General features: G+C 35.1%; 1 protein-coding gene across 1 annotated transcript in view; it reads right to left on the reverse strand.

The window, feature by feature from the left end:
* LOC132014588 (CUB and sushi domain-containing protein 3-like) overlaps positions 1-21,724 on the reverse strand; it is an 809,760-nt gene that overhangs the window by 170,494 nt on the left and 617,542 nt on the right. Inside the window, exon 9 of the mRNA XM_059395524.1 lies at positions 16,678-16,799. Within this exon, the coding sequence (XP_059251507.1) occupies positions 16,678-16,799 (122 nt within the window). The remainder of the gene's footprint in view (positions 1-16,677; positions 16,800-21,724) is intronic.

The following is a 21,724-nucleotide window of genomic DNA, read 5'->3' on the forward strand; positions in this document are numbered from 1 at the left end:
GTATCTTGCATACAGCAAATTATAACTATTTAAAAACTATTTCACTTAAGAAAAAAAATAATTCACTATATTACTGCATTTAGGTGATTTTGATAAAATAAAATTGGAAACAATATTTGCTAACACAGATATATATTTATACAAGCTATTTGACAACAAATATGTGTTAAATATTTGTGTCAGACAGGTTTCTAAGCTAACTCATAACTATCTCTCCCTTTCTCAGTATTATGGACAAACACTGTTCCTTCCAGAACTCTCACTTGAGATTAATGATGATTAAAGGGCTGGCCCTTTAGTTAATAAATGTAAGAAGTTTGTGGTTTCATTTGAAGATGTTTTAATGTTCTCTTTTCAACAAAAGATTCTTCTTATTTTCTATTTTACTGCCATCTCCCTTTCAACCTGTATTTTTCACCATTAAAGACCATAATGTTTAGATGGTGAGTTTTAGAAGCAGGAAAAAAATTCCCTGTTTGAATAAAATACTGTATCTCTAAGTTACCTCAACTTGATACCCACTACACCTTTCTACACTAACAACTGAAGATGTACATCAGTGTTTCTATTCCTTATTTCCTATAATCCAAATATAATCCTGCTAGGGATAAAGAGTGAAAGGTGCGAAATGGGAATTTTAGAACTGAATGATATTTAAATCTGTCTATAGATAAAGGGATCCTTCTGGGAAGAAAAAAGTGACAAAGTGGGACAAAAATCAAAAAATTCAAATTTTGCCTTTCTCACTTTTCTATATCTTGAATACTAATTAGAGTAGCTCGCTTCTGCTGGATGAAGACACCATCCTTTAAAAACCCTCTGCTCTCCAATTTCTTTGCCCTTCTTCATTCCCACCTGTGGCAGACAGAATAATAACCTCCCAATGGCATCTTAATCCAGGAAATTTGTGAATCAATTTCTTTATATGTTGAAAAGGGACTTGCCGATGTGGTTAAGTTTAAGGACTCTGAGAGAGAAAGTTTATCTTAGATTACCCAAGTAGGCCCAATCTGATCACACAAGTCCTTAAAAATAGAGGAAGAAGGCAGAAGAGTGTGCCGGAGAAATGTGATATCAGAAGGAATAAACATCTTTGCTGAATCTGAAGATGGAGGAAAGGAGCCAGGAATGACTTTTCACTGAGAATAAGCAAAACAACTGGGCACCTTGACCCTACAACCACAAGGAATTGAATTCTTCCAACAACAAAATAAACAGGAAACATTCTTCCCTAGAACCTCCAGAAAGAAACAGAGCTTGCTGACACCTTAATTTTATTGTAATGAGACCTGTACTGAACTTCTTCTGACCCACAGAACTGTAAGGTAACATCTGTGGGTTGTTCTAAGCCACAAAGCTTATGGAAATTTGTTATAGCAGCAATAGAACCATCATCATCATATCATCCAGCCATCTTAACTTTTATAAGTATTTTTTAATGTGGCCACTCACTTACTCTTCAAATTTAAAGAAGTCACTTAAGTTCTCTAAACTTGCTTTTGCACATAAAAACTAGACATAATAATGGCAATTACTTCACATAGTCGGTGGGAGGATTAAGTGAGATGATACATAAAAGAGCTTAGAATAGTGCCTACCATCTTAATTTCGTAACAGAAGTTGTCATACTTCTCCCAAACACTGTATTACTTTCTTCCATGGTAGTAGTATTTCTAGCTGGTACCAAGTTACCCTAAATAAAGCCTGTACTTTCCATCTTTTTTGCAGCTGCATATGATCAAAATGTGTGTGTGTGTGTGTGTGTGTGTGTGTGTGTGTGTGTGTGTGTGGTTTTCAGAACTTCTCTTAAGAAATAACTTGCATGTAGGGGCACCTGGGTAGCTCAGTGGGTTAAAGCCTCTGTCTTTGGCTCAGGTCATGATCTCAGGGTCCTGGGATCAAGCCCCGCATCGGGTTCTCTGCTTGGTGGCAAGCCTGTTTCCTCCTCTCTCTCTGTCTGACTCTCTGCCTACTTGTGATCTCTGTCAAATAAATAAATAAAATCTTTAAAAAAAAAAAATAGTGCCATTCCTTTAAAAAAAAAAAAAAAGCTTGCATTTGTCCTTGTCCTTCCTCCTTCTTCTTCTTTATCACGTCCCCCATCCTGCTGCCTGGAATGTGTGAAACACCATGCTGGAGCTTAATACACAATTCTGGATCTTGAGGGCAAGAGCTACATCCTGGGAATGGTAGAGCAGTAATTAGCCTAAATCCTTGAGGAATTCCAGAGCAGAGCAACCATGATTTGCAGACCACATACATATCCTGTTCAATTCTCTCATTGGAGGTTTTCTGTCACTGACAGCCTGACAGCCAAACCTAATCTTAACTAAGACTGTATATTCCCATACTTTTAATTAAGGATTTCTTTGTCCAGTCTCGTATTTTCTTCTCTTATGCCAACCCCCAAAAGACTTTACTTGGTTGCATCAAGTATACTAATTATCACTATTTATGTGACTCACTTAATATGTATGCTTAATTATCATGTAGCACTGCTCTCATTATGCATATCGTTCAAAAACAATTATAATATTGAGGTTAAAGTGTTAGGGACACCCAACAGTTAGCAGTGGGAGGAGGAGTAAAAGTAAAAAAATAACGAAATAAAATCACTTTGTATTTTGCATACTTTGTCTCCTTTTTTCAGAAGACTCATGAGAAGTTCCAAGGAAGAGCTACCAAGTATAAAGAAACCAGTGAGATTTTTGCCTAGAAATATTTAATCAGTTCTTTTAATAACTATCACATGATAGCTACAATACCAGAAGTTAAGGATGCAAAGATTCAATTTTTTTTGTAATTAAGAAACTAAGGGAAACAGATGGGTATAAACGGATAATTATAATATAATATGACAACTGATGACCAATATGCAGAGTAGGATCCTAAGTCAATCTGGTGGGAAGACGGGAAAGTGTTCCACAAAAAGTGAAACATTAGTTGAGGGCTAAAGAATGGCCAGGAATAAACACTGTCAGGAGTTAGGGAGTTAGGGGTTAGGGAGGTGCAAACAGAGTAGGGAAGTATAGAGAGCAGCGTGTCCCCCAAACTAGAGGGCTCTGGTAACATACTGGTGGAGAGTCTTGGTGCAGCAGCCTCCAAGTTCAGGTTGTTGATGGATTTATCCATGAAGCTGCATGGATCTGTTTAGATATTTTACCAAGAAAAGAGATATCATTTCATTTTAGAATAAAATTTCACACTGGATTTATTGATAGACTTAGGATGGTAAGAAAATGAGACAAAAATTCACTATTTGGGAAGTGACTGATAATCCATAGAAGAAAAAATGACAACTTGAGTGAGAGAAAGTTAAGCGACTTTGAGACATATTAGTGAGCTGGACATTGTATTTAGATGTGTGAAGGAAGAGAAGAAGAATACAGAATACAAAAAATATAGTTAAATTCAGAACATGGGGGAAATTGAATTTAAAGGAGATGGCAGAAAATATGAGTACTGGGAAAAGATTGAGAAAGGGAAAATACAGGATATGACAGAATAAAGAAGCCAGGAGAAGAAAAAGTTTCAAGAAGCAATACATAATCAATACTGTCAATTGTTCTATGGCTGTTTTTTTTTCTTTTTCACTTTACTAATTTGTTATTGTTTAAACTAAGTCTTTATATAAAATAGAACATATTACTGAAATATAACAGAATTTTTTGTTTAGTAGAAGGGGGGGGATATCTGTCATCCTCTATCCAGCAATAATCCTCTTAACATTGTGGAATATATCTTTTTATTTTTTACTTATTGATACTTATTTGTAGATGCTTATTCATTATGCCTGCACTGAGTAATTCATTTTAAATAAAATATTTCAACTAAGTAAACCATTTGACAAGAGGATACATTTCATTGGTGAGAACATCGCCTTTGATAGTTCCCCTACTTCCAATGCTAGGATACTCTACAAATGGGTAAACACAGCCACTTTCCCTGGCTTGAGGAATCTTATTGTTGGTTTTCCCTGGCTTCCAGCCTATTGTTGTATACCAAGATCTGCACTTTACTCTTAGGCTTTTTCTGAATCGTGACTTGATAGGGCTACCAAGCTGGCTTTGATTTGTCCTGAACTGCTACCTCAGGGTGGCTCTCACTGGCCCCTACTCAACAGTAGCACATACTGTCAGTGCTCCATCCAGATTCCTGTAAATGTTTCTTGTCCTTTCTGTCATCTGTTTGCTATATTCCATATTCATTTACCTCTAAATGCCTAGAGATACAAGTCTTCAGGAGGCTTTCTTCAGTCTATGGAAGCTGTTATATCCACACATGAGCCCTGAAGGACCGCACTAATCCTTACCCCATGATTATGGGATGTAGAAGAAAGAGCAGCTCCTTTGTACCTAGCTGGAACAAATTATAAGGTGTAATTTACACAGGCATGAGATCAGGCTGCAGCTTGAATTTTACCTGAAATTTTACCCTCGTTTAACTTCTTTCCTATCCTGCTTCCCAGACTTCTCTAATAGTTTCCTGAGTATACTTTTTTAATACATCACTTGTATATAAATTCTTGTCTTCAGGCTGCTTTTTTGCAGAAAAGATAGCTGGAGTCTGCAAAAAAGTGACACTTCCCATGTCTGGCTGAGGTCTCAGACCTGGCACCAAAGCTTGGCATGGGTCCCAAAACTTTGACTATTTGGCACAAAGAACCAGTGCTTGTAAGTGAGCAGGCTAAATGAAGTGGCAAAAGGTTAGCTGCAATGATGGAACAGTGACAATATGGAAAGGCTTCTGATGACAGTGTTATGGGTGGCAGTCAAGGGTATATTCTGATGCCTGAAGAGTTTATGAGGAGGAGGCTTGAACGTTTTTTTTTTTTTTTTAAATGGGTCTAAACAAAAACCATGAATGGTTGTAGTGAATATATGACTAAAATATTTCATATTTAAATTATTTTACTGCATTATTAAATAGACCCTTACTACTTATCATTTATAAATAAACAGTATAATAGAATGGGATAATATTCCCTATTGACCTGCTTTAACTCCGGGGCAGGTGTCTGAGAAAGGTAAAGGAAAAATTCCCATCTATCATGTCTCTTCAACAGAAACCAAATGCACGACATATGTAATCATATAATGTGCTATAGTGAAATATTATCAGAACTATATGAAAATCCTAGTAAGTATGCTTTATGACAGTGCTTGAGAAAATAATATAAAGGTATAAATATGACTTATAATGTCATATATAGAGTTAACATTTATTTATAAAGCAGTATAGTTGCCACCAAAGTATTTGCTACTTGTTGCAAAATAATTTTAGACTACGTTTGATCAAAATGCCTAATAATTTCTCACATATTCCATATGCCCTACTTATTCTTATCTATTTGTCTTTCATTTATACAACAAATGTTAACTGGGTATTGGGGAGCCTGGGTGGCTCAGTGGGTTAAAGCCTCTGCCTTCAGCTCAGGTCATGATCCTAGGGTCCTGGGATCGAGCCATGCATCAGGCTCTCTGCTAGGTGGGGAGCCTGCTTCCTTCCCCCTCTTTCTGTCAGCCACTCTGCCTACTTGTGATCTCTGTCAAATAAATAAATAAAATCTTTAAAAAAAAAAGTTTAACTGGGTATCCACTATGAGCTAGATACTACTTATGCTTAAACACCCTTAATTACTCCATATAGCTCAACATATGTATTATGGTCTACTTGATGATATCATCCACTTAAAATTTTCTTTGGAATAAGAGATAGCATAAATAATATACATATGTGATACGTTAAATTTATAAGATAATGTTCAGTGTAGAGAGTACTATTGTTTATTGACTTATGTGATCCTCCAACATTCCTATGATACAGCAAGGCAAGGATAATTATCCCTGCTTTGAAGAAGAGGAGACTGAGATTCAAGGATGCAAAATGACTTGCACCAGAATTCAGGGCTTCTGACTCTTAGATCAAAACTCTGTCCATGTATCAATTTATATAAAAATATATTTTTATATAAAGAAATAAGACAGACTGGATAAAATGACAAGACCCATTCACAAGAGATGCATTTTGAAGCTAAAGATAAATCGAGACTGAAAGTGAAGGGATGGAGAACCATCTCTCATGCCAATGGGCCTCAAAAGAAAGCTGGAGTAGCAATTCTCATAACAGATAAATTAGATTTTAAGCTAAAGACTGTAGCCAGAAGTACGGAAGGACACTACATAGTTCTTAAAGGGTCTATCCACCAAGAAGATCTAACAATTGTAAATATTTATGCTCCCAACATGGGAACAGCCAACTACACAAGCTAACTGTTAATCAAAATAAAGAGTGATATTGATAAGAACACATTAATTGTAAGGGATCTTCACACACCACTCTCAGCAATAGACAGATCATCTAAGCAGAAAATGAACAAAGAAACAAAAGCTTTAAATGAGACATTGAACCAGACAGACTTCAGAGATCTATACAAAACATTCCACCCTAAAACAACAGAATACTCATTCTTCTCAAGCACACATGAAACTTTCTCCAGAATAGGCCATAAACAGGGTCACAAATCAGATAACAACTGAGACCAAAAGACTGAGATTACTCCCTACATATTCTCAGAACACAGTGCTTTGAAACTAGAACTCAATCACAAGAAAAAGTTTGGAAAGAATTTAAACACTTGGAAGCTAAAGACCATCCTACTCAAGAATGTTTGGATCAACCAGGAAATCAAAGAAGAACTTAAAAAATTCATGGAAACCAATGAGAATGAAGACACATCAGTCCAAAACCTACAGGATATGGCAAGAGTGGTCCTAAGGAGTATATACCTAGCCATTCAAACCTCACTCAAAAAAACTGAAAAATCCCCAATACACCAAAATCTCTTTACACCTTAAAGAACAGGAGAATGAACAATAAATTAAGGCAACCCCATGCACAAGAAAGGAAATTATTAAGATTAGAGCAGAGATCAACAATGTAGAAACTAGAGATACAGTAGAACACATCAACAAAACTAGAAGCTGGATTTTTGAAAGAATCCATAAGATTGATAAACCACTGTCCAAACTAATCCAAAAGAAAAGAGAGGACCCAAATTAATAAAATTATGAATGAAAGGGGAGAGATCACAACTAACACCAAGGAAATAGACACAATCATCAGAAATTATTATCAACAGTTATATGCCAATAAGTCAAGCAACCTAGAGGAAATGCATCCTAGAGGAAATGGATGAATTCCTGGAAACCTATAAACTTTTAAGACCGAAACAGGAAGAAACTGACAGCCTGAATAGACAAATATCTAGTAACAAGATTGAAGCAGTGATCAAAAACCTCCCAAAAAATGAATCTAGGACCTGACAGATTCCCTGGGGAATTCTATCAAACATTCAAAGAAGAAATAATAGCTATTCTCCTAAAGCTGTCCAAAAAAAATAGAAACAGAAGGAAAACTTCCAGACTCTTTCTATGAAGCCAGCATTATCCTTATCCCCAAACTAGGCAAAGACCCCATAAAAAGGAGAATTTCAGGCCAATTTCCCCGATTAATATGGATGCCAAAATTCTCAACACAATCCTAGCTAATAGGATCCAACAGTACGTTAAAAAGATTATCCATGACCAGGTGGGATTTATTTCTGGGATGCAAGAAGGGTGGTTCAACATTCGCAAATCAATTAATGTGATAGAAATCAATAAGAGAAAAGAGAAGAACTGCATGGTCTTCTCAACTGATGCAGAAAAAGCATTTGGAAAAATACAGCATCCTTTCCTGATTAAAACTCTTCAAAATATAGGGATAGAAGGAACATTCTTCAACTTGATAAAATCCATCTGTGAAAAACCCATGATGATTATCAGACCCAACGGGGAAAAGCTGAGAGCCTTCTCATTGAGATCAGAAACATGACAAGGATGCCCACTTTCACCACTGTTGTTCAACATAGTACTAGAAGTCCCTGCAACAGCAATCATACAACAAATAGAAAAAAAAGGTATTCAAATTGGCAAAGAAGAAGTCAAACTCTCTCTCTTTACAGATGACATGATGCTTTATGTGGAAAACCCAAAAGACTCAACCCCCAAGTTACTAGAACTCATACAGCAATTCAGTAATGTGGCAGGATACAAAATCAATGCACAGAAATCAATTGCTTTCTTATACACTAACAATGAAACTATAGAAAGGGATATTAGAGAATTGATTCCATTTACTATAGCACTGAAAACCATAAGATACCTTGGAATAAACCTAACCAAAAAGTAAAGGATCTATACTCAAGAAACTACAGAACACTCATGAAAGAAATTAAAGAAGACACAAAAAGATGGGAAAACATTCCATGCTCACAGACCGGAAGAATAAACATTGTTAAAATGTCTATACTTTGCAGGGCAATTTAAACTTTCAATGCCATCCTGATCAAAATACCACATTGTTCCAAGTGCTGGAGCAAACAACCCTAAAATTTGTATAAAACCAGAAAAGACCTTGAATCACTAAGGAAATATTGAAAAGAAAAACAAAGCTGACGGTATCAGATTGCCTGATTTCAAGCTTTATTACAAAGCTGTGAGCACCAAGACAGCATGATATTGGCATAAAAACAGACTCATAGACCAGTGGAACAGAGTAGAGAGCCAAAACATGGACCCTCAACTCTATAGTCAAATAACCTTCGACAAAGCAGGAAAAAATCCAGTGGAACAAACCCAGTCTCTTCAATAAATGGTGCTGGGGAAATTGTACAGCTATGCATAGAAGAATGAAACTCGATCATTCTCTTACACCATATGCAAAGATAAACTCAAAATGTATGAAAGACCTCTACATGAGATAGGAATCCATCAAAATCCTAGAGAAGAACATATGCAGTAACCTCTCTGATATCAGCCACAGCAACTTTTTTCAAGACACATCTCCAAAGGCAAAGGAAACAAAAGAGAAAATGAACTTTGGGGACTTCATCAAGATAAAAAGCTTCTGCACAGCAAAGCAAGCAGTTAAGAAAACAAAGAGGTAACCAGCATAATGGGAGAAGATATTCACAAATGACACTACAAAGAGCTGATATCTGTGGCTATAAAGAACTCCCAACACCCAAAACTCAACACCCAAACTCAACACCCAAAAAACAGATAATCATGTCAAAAAATAGGCAGAAGACATGAACAGACACTTCTCCAAAGAAGATATACAAATGGCTAACAGACACATGAACAAATATTCATCATTATTAGCCATCAGGGAAATTCAAATCAAAACCACATTGAGATACCACCTTACACCAGTTAGAATGGCAAAGATTAACAAGATATGAAAAAAACAAATGTTGGAGAGGATATGGAGAACGGGGAAACCTCCTACACTGGTGGTAGGAATGCAATTGGCACAGCCACTTTCGAAAACAGTGTGGATATTCCTCAAAAAAAAAAAAAAAAAAAAGTAACTACCCTATGACCCTGAAATTTAACTACCAGGTATTTACCCCAAAGATACAGATGTAGTGAAAAGAAGGGTCATCTGTACCCCAATGTTCATAGCAGCAATGTCCACAATCACCAAACTGCAGAAAGAGCCAAGATACCCTTCAACATATGAAAGGATAAAGAAGATGTGGTCCATATATACAATGGATTATTACTCAGACAACAGAAAGGATGAATACTCAACATTTGTATCAACATTGATGGGACTGGAGGAGATCACGCTGAGTAAAATAAGTCAAGCAGAGAAAATCAGTTATCATATGGTTTCACTTACTTGTGGAATATAAGGAATAACATAGAGGACATGCAGAGAAGGAAAGGAAAAGTGAACTGGGGAAAATTGGAGGGGGAGACATACCTTGAGAGACTGTGGGCTTTGAGAAACAAACTGAGGGTTTTAGAGGGGAAGGGAGTGGAGGATGGGTGAGCCTGGTGATGGGTGTTAAGGAGGGCATGGAACACTGGGTGTGGTACATAAATAATAAATCTAGGAACACTGGAAAATTAAAATTAAAACAAAAAGAAAAAGGAGAAAGTTACCACTTATAAAGAGGTCAAGAACATTCGGAATGTGTTCTTAAATATATTCACTTAAAATCATGCTAGTTGGGGTGCCTGGGTGACTCAGTGGTTAAGCATCTGCCTTCAGCTCAGATCATGATCCCAGGGTCCTGGGATTGATCACAGGCATTGATTGAGCCCCTGCATCAGGCTCCAAGCTCAGCAGGAACCCTGATTCTCCCTCTCCTACTCCCCCTGCTTTTATTCCCCTCTTGCTGTCTCTCTCTCTGTCAAATAAAATCTTAAAAATAAATAAATAAATAGACAAATAGATAAATAAATAAATAAATAAATAAATAAAATAAAATCACGCCAGTCCCTGAAACTTCATCGTTGTTATATCTAGGTTATAGTAAACAGTATTCTTTGAATTATGAGGTACAAATGTGAGCCAAATTTAGAAACAAGTTAAATATTCATAGTCCTGGGGGCTCCTGGGTGGCTTAGTCGGTCAAACATTTGACTCTTGGTTTTGGGTCAGGTCATGATCTCAGGGTGGTGAGTTCAAACCTCGAGTCTGGCTCTGAGCTCAGTGTGGACCCAGCTTCAGATTCTCTCTCTCTCTCTCTGTCAAATAAATAAATAAAATATTTAAAAAAATTCATAGTGAAGAATAAAAATAATGTGCTTTTGGCTAGTGTTGCCTAACATTTTTTTAAGCCATAGTCAATTCACATTCTTCTGGTGACCAATTTTACTTCTTCTGACATTTTAGACTTCTGCTAAACTAAGTCTAAAATACAGAGAGCTGTAATCTAAAGTGAAGTCAACCTCATGTGCCTGTCTTCATTCTCTCTGAACTGTATTCTTCTATGCTTGGTTAATTTAATCTTTTATTACTGATCTCCCCATGCATTTTATTTTCTCAGTTGTGAGGTTTTCTGACATCCTAGAAACATTAGTATTATTCTTACAAATAGTCATCCTATGTGGATAAAAGTGCAACCCTTTAAAATTAGAAAAAGAACTGGTCAAAAAGCCAGAAAGAATTTTATTCTACAACATTTTTATTTCAGATCTGCACATTATACTGAACAACTACTCAATTTAAAAAAAAACAACTATTTTGACATTACTATTAATTTATATTTATATTAGAAGACCCACTTCTCAAAAAACTATTAGAAATCCAAGAAATGAAGAGTAAAGGAATCCGACATCACCATATGTTTTCAAGAGCTAGCTCCCTCTTATCCCAATATTGATGTAGAGGAAATAAGCATATAATTAATTTGCAGTACATGATAAAATATGTTACAGCAAAACTAAATATTTCAATGAATTCTTTATACTAGGTCAAGAGACAATAAAAATTATGACTATATCATTAACCACCTGCCTCAAGGTTCCTTAGTGACAAGTGACAGAAAACTCTTTTGGCTGACTTAAGGAAAAATGAAAAAAAAATTACTAAATAAAGATATGGGGTAGTTATAGAAGTAAGGAAAAGCTAAAATCCCAGGTTGCCAGTGGAAGCATCCCTTCTTCTTTTCCCTTGAATCCCCTACCAAAACTTCACTTGAGGCAATTTCCTTGCAATGGGATATTTATTCTCCTTAAGACCAACCACTTACCATCATCACCATGCATACTCCCTAAAGCAGAGGGTCAAATTCTCTGTGGTGATGTTCGATATTTTCCTTGTATGATGTTAGCCACCAGCAATGTGTGGCTATCGAGAACTAGAAATATGGCTCATCTCAACTGAGATGTCCCTTAAGTATTAAATACATTTTGGATTTCAAAGATTTAAAATGAAAAAATTTATATATACAGTACATCATTTTATTAATGATTTTATTCTGATTACATGAAATTATAACATTGTGGTTAAATAAGTTACAGCATTAAAATTAATTTCATCTTTTAAAAAATGTAGCTATTAGAAAATTTTAAATTCTATATATGAATCACGTATTTTTAGTGGACAAGACTGGTCTAGACAGCCCTGAAACAATTTTGCAGACATAGGTCAAAGCATTTTGATAACTACTTTCTCCTACAGTTTTAAATAGACATTTTTTTTCTAAGTGTGAGTAGCTGCAAAGGATGCAAGTTCTATATCATAATTTTACAAATATTCTAAATATAGTTTCCTTAAAATCTTACATTAGTCCATTTTGTTTTTAGAAAACATTGACTGCATATTTTAAGTGCAGAAACTGTAAAATTAATCAGACAAATTGGAAATTCTGTGTGTTCAAAAAGTCAGACTACTCTATAATTCTATGTACTGTAAATTCTAGTTCTAGGATAGACAGAGTCACAGACAAATTCAAAGATAAGTGGGTAGACAGATGACAGATACATAATAAATGCATGCATTCATAAAGAGATAAAGAGGTGGGACTTTCTTTAAGTTTGGTGTTTAGAAGAAATAAGGTAATAGTTCCTTCAAATATTTCCTAGTGGATATATTTTTTGTTTTGTTCTAAAAGACTCTCCCCTCAGAAACTGTGTGCATGTAGAATTTTCTAGTCTATCTCTGGAATTTTATTTACACTCAAATAATGTAAAACATCAGCTTGTAATATAAAGCTTTCAGCTGGGAAGATAATACATGACACACTTTTGAAACTATGAAAGATAATCATGAAAAGGAAAGTGATAAAAGAGAACAAACAGAAGAGGGTCTTCAAGCAGGACAGTATTAGAAAGCAGAATACATGAAAATGGTGTTCTGTCCCCACCTCTTCCCCCAAGTACACCCTGGGAATCGTTTGTGTACCCCAGAACACACATACATCAGATTGAAGACAAATGCACTAGACCAATTAAATCAAGGGAGATCATCCTTATAAAAATTAAGGAAAAATTCAAGGCAGAAAAGTACTGACTTCACATATGGAGCTAATGTCAAATGCATATCGTAATGCAAGAAGAACAATTAATTCAATGACCAGGCTAGTTTAAAGTGTTTGTTCTAATATTTTAACTTACTGTTCTGAGGAAGCCCTCAATTATGTTCATCATTGAAATTCTAAAATTAAAGGAAAAATTCCCTTATAGAAGCTTGGGGAAGGAATATGAAGTGACCCTGAAAACATATATTACTTTAAGACTGTAATGCTCAGTCATTATACTTTATTTTAGTAAGCTTAATGGTGATGTGTGTAAACTGAGCAGTAAAAATGACTAATTTAATGGTATATCACCTATAAATTAATTAATTGAAAAATCAAAGATGGAAGACAACAGTACAGAGGGACATTTTATTCTGCATCAATACATAACTTAAATCTAACAATTAAAGACAAGCATATTTCTTTTCTTTTTTTTAACATACAGTGTATTATTTTCTTCAGGGGCACAAGTATGCAAATCATCAGTCTTTCTTAATGAGATGGAATTATTTGCCAAGGATAGATGTCTTTTAAAATTATTCTACTTTGAGATAATTCATATTTTCTTAACTAGTCAGTAAAACAACTTTATGGTTTGATATAATTACCTCTAATAGATGAAAAAGAGAAACTATTTTAGAGGATTCAAAAACCCTGACTGTCTACAGCTGTATTATTAGTGAAAGGGATAAACCAGATTTGAAAACAGTTCCATTCCGTTTCATCCAACTTCAAATCTCAAAATTTTTGCCATGATTCATATACATGTTTTGGACATTTAGAACACCATGATTGCTTTTAAAAGTATCAAATATATCAAACATAGGGCACCTATGTGGCTCAGTCAGTTAAGTGTCTGCCTTTGGCTCTAGTCATGATCCCAGGGTCCTAGGATGGAGTACCACATCAGGCTCCCTGCTAAGCAAAAAGCTTGCCTCTACCCTCTCCCTCTGCCACTTGTGCTCATTCTCTCTCTCTCTCTCTCTTGCTCACTCTCAAAAATAAATAAATAAAATCTTTTAAAAATACAAATCATCAAACAGGTGCACCTGGATGGCTCAGTGGGTTAAAACCTCTGCCTTCGGCTCAGGTCATCATCCCAGGGCCCTGGGATCAAGCCCTACGTCGGGCTCTCAGCTCAGCGGGAAGCCTGCTTCTCTTCCTCTCTCTCTCTCTGCCTGCCTCTCTGCCTACTTGTGATCTCTGTCTGTTAAATAAATAAATAAAATCTTTTTAAAAAATCATCAAACATGAAGAAAACTTTAAACAATGGTATATGAAGAAAATTATAGATATTGAAGTTAAGCATCTTGGTTCATTGACGTTTACACCAACTAGGAAAGCTTGTGTGCCAATGGTTCATGCCAGCAACTGACTTCCAAAATGAGGTTTGTTTGTTTTTTTTAAGATTTTATTTATTTACTTGAGAGAGAGAAGGGGATCCCAAACAGGGGAAGTGGCGGAGGGGAGGGAGAAGCAGGCTCCCCATTGAGCAGGGAGCCCTACACAGGACTGATCCCAGAACCCCAAGATCATGACCTGAGCAGAAGGCAGACACAAGCAACTGAGCCACCCAGGTGCCCCCTCAAAAGAGTTCTGATCTAGGAATCTGTAGAAGCAAAACACAATTTTTCAAACTATGTTAAAACCCATTATAACATGCATCATAAAATCCATTTATTGAGGCATGACCAAGATTTTAAAAACAAATAGATCATAATAGATTAGAATAAAAACCAGAGAAGTGTATTCACATATTAAGGGAAAATGTTATTTTGTGGCACTGTGTGTGTGTATGTTAGTCAGCTGGACCACAGTGTAAAAGTATAATTCTATCAATGGGTCACAGGTAAAAATGCTTGAAAGCCAATTTCTTTAAGGATATCTTAAAATAGAGGTAAACCATCAGATCAAAAATTAATGTCCTCAGTCAGCTACTTGATAAAAATAGCAAAGAAGTGAAAGTAATTATGTCTTCCTTAGAAAATTGGATTTTTTTTAAGGAGAAAAAGAAGAGATAAAAGTTTGGCAGATTGGGTAAGATAAACAAGGAGAAATGCGACGACCTCTGTGAAACCTCAGGTGTCTCAGTAAGTGAGAATGAATTAAACTTAGCAAAGCCGACATCTTATAGAACAGAAGATAATTACCACACTTTGATGACAATTATAGGTAATTATCATGACACAAAAATTTTTCTATCTCAATGTAAGACTGATACAATGTGTTTGTTCCATACTATAATGAATTTACTTCCTGTTTATCTTGGTATAAGATACATATACCTTCCTGTGAGATTTATCATTGTGAGTAACACAGCTCTGACCTTTGCTGGCTATGTGGTCTTAAACAAGTTATTCAGCCTCTGTGTTAAGTGTAGACAGTAAAAGTACCTATTTCACAGCAGGAGCCTTATGAGGATTAAATAATTAATAAAAAGGGCTATCAATAGTATCTGGCATATTGCTAAGTGTTCAATAAATGTAACTTGGTTTTTTAAGTACTTCATGATTTTTTAAAAAAATGTTCTCAACAACCCATAATTTGCACAGAGAGGATACATGACAAATAAATGTTTGGTGAATTGAACAGACGACACAAGTTGGGTGAGTAAAATTATTTCCTTTATGTAGTTGAAAGTTTAGATACAGTGATTTTTCCCAAGTTTACTCAGATGTTTTGGGACAGCATAAGTTTCTGATCTAATTCTTCTGATTCATAAATCAGGACTTTTCTATGAGGTAAGTGTCACTGACCCCTGAATTGATTTTTGAAACCATACTGCTGTCATCGAGATTAGGTTTTATGAACATAAAACCTAAAACATTCTGGCAGGTAGAACATACTTTATCTAATAACAATGAGTTAATGTGTTTTAAGTCCTTACTATATCTAGCCCTCTGCACTTATTACCTCATTTATTTCTCACAGCTCACTATGAAATGCATATTCTTAGTATCCACATTTTTATAGATAGAGAAACAGAATTACAGGGAGGTTAAATAACTTGATCAAAGGTGACAGTAAATTCTAAATCAGTATTTGAACTACAATCTAAACCAGTTTTATGTGCTCTACTATGAAACTTGCCTTAATTTAACCTAGGAAAGATATCATACAATCTGAGAGGAATTTTGATTCTGCCTGGTTAGGTCCTTCTTACAAGGAGAAGAAGGAGAGAGAGAAGACAAGAAAACTTGCGAAGTTTTCAGCTGTTCTAACAATCATGCAGCATAATAATTTTATTCAAAGTATTGTGGGATATGCATGTTTAGATGTATTCCTCATTTCTAGTGAAACAGAAAGATAATCTAACCTTTTAAAATATCCACAATGTGGATCCTCCATTAGTACAGACCACATTAAAACCAACTTCTTATAATAAGGAATAGCTGTATGACCTATGGTAATAGAGAAACAATGAAACAAAAGTAAGCTATATACTAAAACATGATGCATCTGAATAATAGGTCAAGAAGAAAAAATATGAAGTGAAAAGGCATGTTTCATGGCTTCTTTAAAAAAAGTCAAAACCAGAAAAAGAAATATGTACTTATAACCTTCAAAAATATATCTCAGAAAACATTAATTTATGATTTGAATGTGTTGTTATTTATATTAATAACTGGGAGCAGAACTGTATTGTTTAAAATTTATTTTTTCCAAAATTCTCATATAGGTTTATGTTTAGAGAATAAGTAGAAAATGCTGCAGAAGTCAAACTTCAGTTATGAACTGCTTTTACTACATTTTCCTCATGATCTCTTTGCCTTTGTCTTTATGATTATGCTTTTCTACCACAGCTGGTTTTCCCTTACCTTATTTGTATTCACTGCTGTGATGACCCAGACGCACTGTGCATTGCTGTCATACTGGAATGGGAAGTTGGGAGACGTAAAGGTGCCACTTGGTCCTTGAAGATTAGAGCCACACGTCTTCACTAAAAGAGAAATTGCATTTTTAAAAGGAGTCTATCCGGCATGCAAAATTTTAGCAATAAAGTATTTTGTAAGCAGACTTTGAATTCAAGATTGTACAATTATAACCACAGTGAAATGTATACTAGGGCATTATGCCCCTTATCAAAGTGAGGGTCTTTTTTATACCCTAAAGTTCACAAATTCAGTATTTTCAACATTAATTGAAAATTAATTATGAATAACAGCGTGAGGCATTATAACTTACCTTAATTAGAGAGAGGTCTAGTTATGTAATACTGTGTTAACAAAAATCCACAGAGTAAGAAACAAAGCCATGGGTTAAGCAATCCAGATAGTATTTTATTTTTTTGAATTATTTATTTATCTATCTATCTATCAGAGAGAGAGAGAGAAAACACACACAGCAGAGGGAGCAGCAGGCAGAGGGAGAAGCAGGCCCCCTGCTGAGCAAGGAGCCTGATGTGGGACTCAATCACAGAACCCTGGGATCATGACCTGAACTAAAGGCAGATAGCTTAATGACTGAACCACCCAGGAGCCCCTCCCATTCACTTTTGAATGTATTACAGCTGACTTCTCTCATTTGGGTATTGAATTACTTTCTCAGTGCCAGAAATGAACTCCTAATTGCTAAATCTAATATCTCTTCATTTTTTCCACATACTTGATCTCTTAGCAGTAATGGAAAGCATCGATAGGCTTTATTTGAAGTTATCTTGCCTTCCCTTACACAGTCCTGAACTCCCTTGATTTTTACCTAATTGGTTTAAATCATTATGCTCCATACCCTGTGTTCTTGTTCTATTTTTTTTCCTTTGCATTTGACCCTTAGATAGCAGAATTATAAATTGATTACATGGACTATTTTTCTTTGTTCAGTGTTCTCTCTGAATAGTTAATCTAATTCACTACTTCCACTACAACAATCATTTCTGTGCTGATAGCTTTCAAATGTATATTACCATTTTTTTTATCTCCTATTTCTAGAGTAAATGTTTCTCTGCTTGCTAGACATTCTATAAAATGTTTTAATGGAGCTTTTAAATAAACTTCTCTTAATTCATCCATCCACTTCCCTCCGATACAGACATAAACACTCCTCAAGACCTGTGGATATCTCATCTGAAACATTCCATTTTCCTTCTTTTCTTCTCTTCACAGTACCCAGTACTTCATCACCATCTTTTCTTGAACTAGAAATAGCTGCTTAACTCCTTCCTTCTACTGATATTTCTCCGTGTCCTATCCATCTTTGTGCTATTATATTTATCTTTCTAAAAGACAGACTTGACTATTTTACTTCATTAAAAAGCTTGATCTCTGATTCCTCTATAATAAATTCCAAACTGTGAGGACCTAGATTTCTTTTCTAGTACATTTTATACGGTAAACATTCAACTTCTGCCAGAAAAAAAAAAAAATCTTATTCTTCTTTGAATGTATTACACCCTTTATCATTTCCACTTATTTCTATGATGTTTTCCCAGTCAAAAATGTTATTACTTCTTATATCCCCCTGCAGAAATTATATTCATTTAAACAAAGCCAAGCTGATGTGTCACTTCTTTTTGTAAGAAGTATTCCTAATTCCTCCACTCAGGGTTCTGTAATAGATTGTAGTCTTCACAGAACATTTATTTGAACAACAGATGTATAAAGGTGGTCAAGTGGTAGTGATCTGATAGAAAGTACAGTTATAAACATTTTAAGAACTTCACAGCAATAACAAATTTGCAGCAATTCAGTGATTGCTTTGAAGTTAATTGAATTAGCTTCCTGATAAGACATACTGCTTCTTTGAGTGAGACACTACTTGGCAATTCTATGGCAAGCTTTGTTTTACAAGATGTATACACACTTATAATCTTCTGTGGACAAGACCTTGTTTTTCACCTCTGTTAACTCTTGGTACAGTGGCTCTCATAATGCAGGGATGTTTACTACTGGAACAGATATCCAAGTTCTTTTTCATAGTTCTTACATGGAGTAGCAAGTAATGATCCCTACATGGTGACAAAGAATCTTTGTAAATGTGTGTTAGACTAAGAAGTTGTCTTTTTGAAAATAAAGAAAAAAAAACCACTCATAAATGACAAGTAAAAATCACCCATAAGTAAGTTGGATTTATAAAATACTATGGGGGTAATAGATCAAGAAATCCTATGGAAGTAGATAACAGATCAGGAAAAGCTATTCTTAGGAAGTGACATAGAAAAATACTTGTTTTCTTTCTAAGTTTTGTTTTCCTCCTTCGGTAATTTAGGAGACTTTCTCCCATGGCTCTTGTAGAGGAAACCTTATAAAGAACAAATTCATTCTGATCAGATCAAGCTACAAAATAACAAGCTGCCCATTTCCCCAGTAGCACTTCATAAGACATTATCTTTTTTTTTTTTAATTAGCATGTGACTATTATTAGAGATGGTTGAAATGAAATATTTTTAGGGACATTTGAGAGAAAAAAAAATATCATCCCATGCTGGCAAATGTAAAATATAAAACAATGCACTGATGAAAAATTGAGAAAATAAAGTGGCTCAGGAAATTAGTTTCTAAGATAGAAGTTATAGGAGTTCTAGTTTGAGCTATATTAACTTCAAATACTTGCAAAGTTGTGAAAAATACGTTTTACATTAAAATAAAATACTTTCAATGAAGGAATTAATAATCTAGGGAGGGGAAAATGCCCAGAAAATGAAATGAGCTTGGGAATTAATTTTCAACTGACATAATAAAAGATTTGCTGTAACAAAATGGATGAAACATGGTAGAAATCTATTATCACAGTGGACAAAGAGAAATAAGACAAGTGAGAGGAACACCACCAGAATAGCATTTGTTCTCTTAATGGGCAGGAGGAATTGTGGAGTTTTCACATAGAAAATAGAACTCCACTAAATAAGTACAGATTTCTGGGTTGAGTGTCAGAATTTTAGTCTTTCTGCACAATATCTGACATATGTTTAGAAGGATTCTGTTCAGTTCCATTTTATCTTTCTCTTGCACTTTCTTTCTGGGAAAGGAAATTCCTAATAGTTTAGAAAATCAGGTACAGAGATGTTTTTATTATGAAGGGAATTCCTACATGGACGTTTAATTTGTAACAATCTAACAAACATGTGGAATTTAAGTAGTGACCTGCAAAATACACCAGAATTTATTTTGTTTTTAATTTTACTTTTAATACACCTTTTAATACACCAGAATTTATTTTGTTTTTAATTTTACTTTGTTTAATACATATATATCTACCTAGAAAAACATGCTGATTTACCTAAACATCAAAAACCTATTGTTAAGCTTCAGATAAACAGCTATAGAAACTACTCTCTGAATCAATTTTAATTCTCAGATTGTGGACTTTGGGTCATGAAACACCTCCCTCTTGCCTCCTTAACATTCCCACCTCCCTCCCCACATCTGAAGGTGAAAGATAAAACCTATTTAAATCTGTGTGTGGAACTATCAATAAGTAGTTCCATTTAATAATACTTCATTAGACATCCCAGTCCCTATGTCTTCATGAGAAGCTGATAAAGTGTCAGAAGTAGAGTAACAATTAGGACTAATCTTCCAATATATCTGAGCATTATCTGCATAAGAATGGCAAGTCTAATCCATGTCTTCACTGAAAGGAAGCATATAAATGTGGAATAATAATGAAATGAACCCAAAGCAGAAAACTGGAAAACAGAGGAGATGCCATGAAAGGGACAGAATAAAAATCAGCAAAAGGCAGACTGTACAGGATCAGATAAATCTGATCAAAACCCAGCACATGCAATTCCTTTTAAAAGTGAGAAATATAATGGACTTGTGTTTCAAGTAAAAAATAAAGTACGGAGATACTTTATTTTTCTTTTTCTAGTTCTTGTTCATAATTTAACCTAGTCATGAAGGTCAAGTTTTTATACAATCCTGCTTCTTCCTGCTCTTTGTCTCACTGAGTCACCCTATTTGTATTAGGATGAGAGGACATATGGCATTGAATCAGTAATAGAAATGACTGTATGAATTTATGATTCAGTTTGCTTTTTGAGAAAAATAAAAGAAAATCCAACTTAATCTAAGGTTGCCAATAAGAAACAGATCAGTTAGGCGGTAGACTAGATTGAGATTAATTATTATGCCTAATATATCTAGACACCATAGTGGTTTTTTTTTTTGGGTTTTTTTTTTTTTTTTTTTTTTTGACAGAGAGAGATCACAAGTAGGCAGAGAGGCAGGCAGAGAGAGAGAGGAGGAAGCAGGCTCTCTGCTGAGCAGAGAGCCCGATGCAGGACTCGATCCCAGGACCCTGAGATCATGACCTGAGCCGAAGGCAGTGGCTTAACCCACTGAGCCACCCAGGTGCCCCAAAACCATAGTGTTTTTAAGATCATTCATGAGGGAAGAGTTGGTGGAATGAAGAAAAAAAAGAAAGAAAAAGAGGGTCGATAGTAAAGAAGATGGAAGGGAAATTTAAGCAACTGCTTTGACAAAGGGTTTAATAGGTAAGAGTATGTACTATTTGGCTTCAAATTGTTGCTCTACCTTTTATAGACTGACTGCAGCCTTTCCCAAATTATCTAGAAGATTCACTGAGCAGGTTGTCACTTGTACATTTAAAAACTGGTTTTTTGTTTCTTTAGAGGAAACTAGGTCAGTGTCCACTCGAATTTATGTAAAACTGACATAATCCAGAAAATCAGAAAGCAGGAATTTAAAGACAGAATTAACTAATAGACGTTAAGTTTCTACCTACTGGCCCCAAAAAATCACTGACATCTTTTAGAAGGCTTTGTACTTCCCAGAATTTAAAATCAGGGATAAGACTATCTGATGTACATCAAACAAGGCAGGAAACATTAGGAGTCAATTTGTAATTTCAAAATGCATCATGCTCTAACCTACTTACATAGCTTTTCATATGTGGTTTCCTTCA

This window comes from Mustela nigripes, chromosome 3 (genome assembly GCF_022355385.1).
Source record: "Mustela nigripes isolate SB6536 chromosome 3, MUSNIG.SB6536, whole genome shotgun sequence".
Lineage (NCBI taxonomy): Eukaryota > Metazoa > Chordata > Mammalia > Carnivora > Mustelidae > Mustela > Mustela nigripes.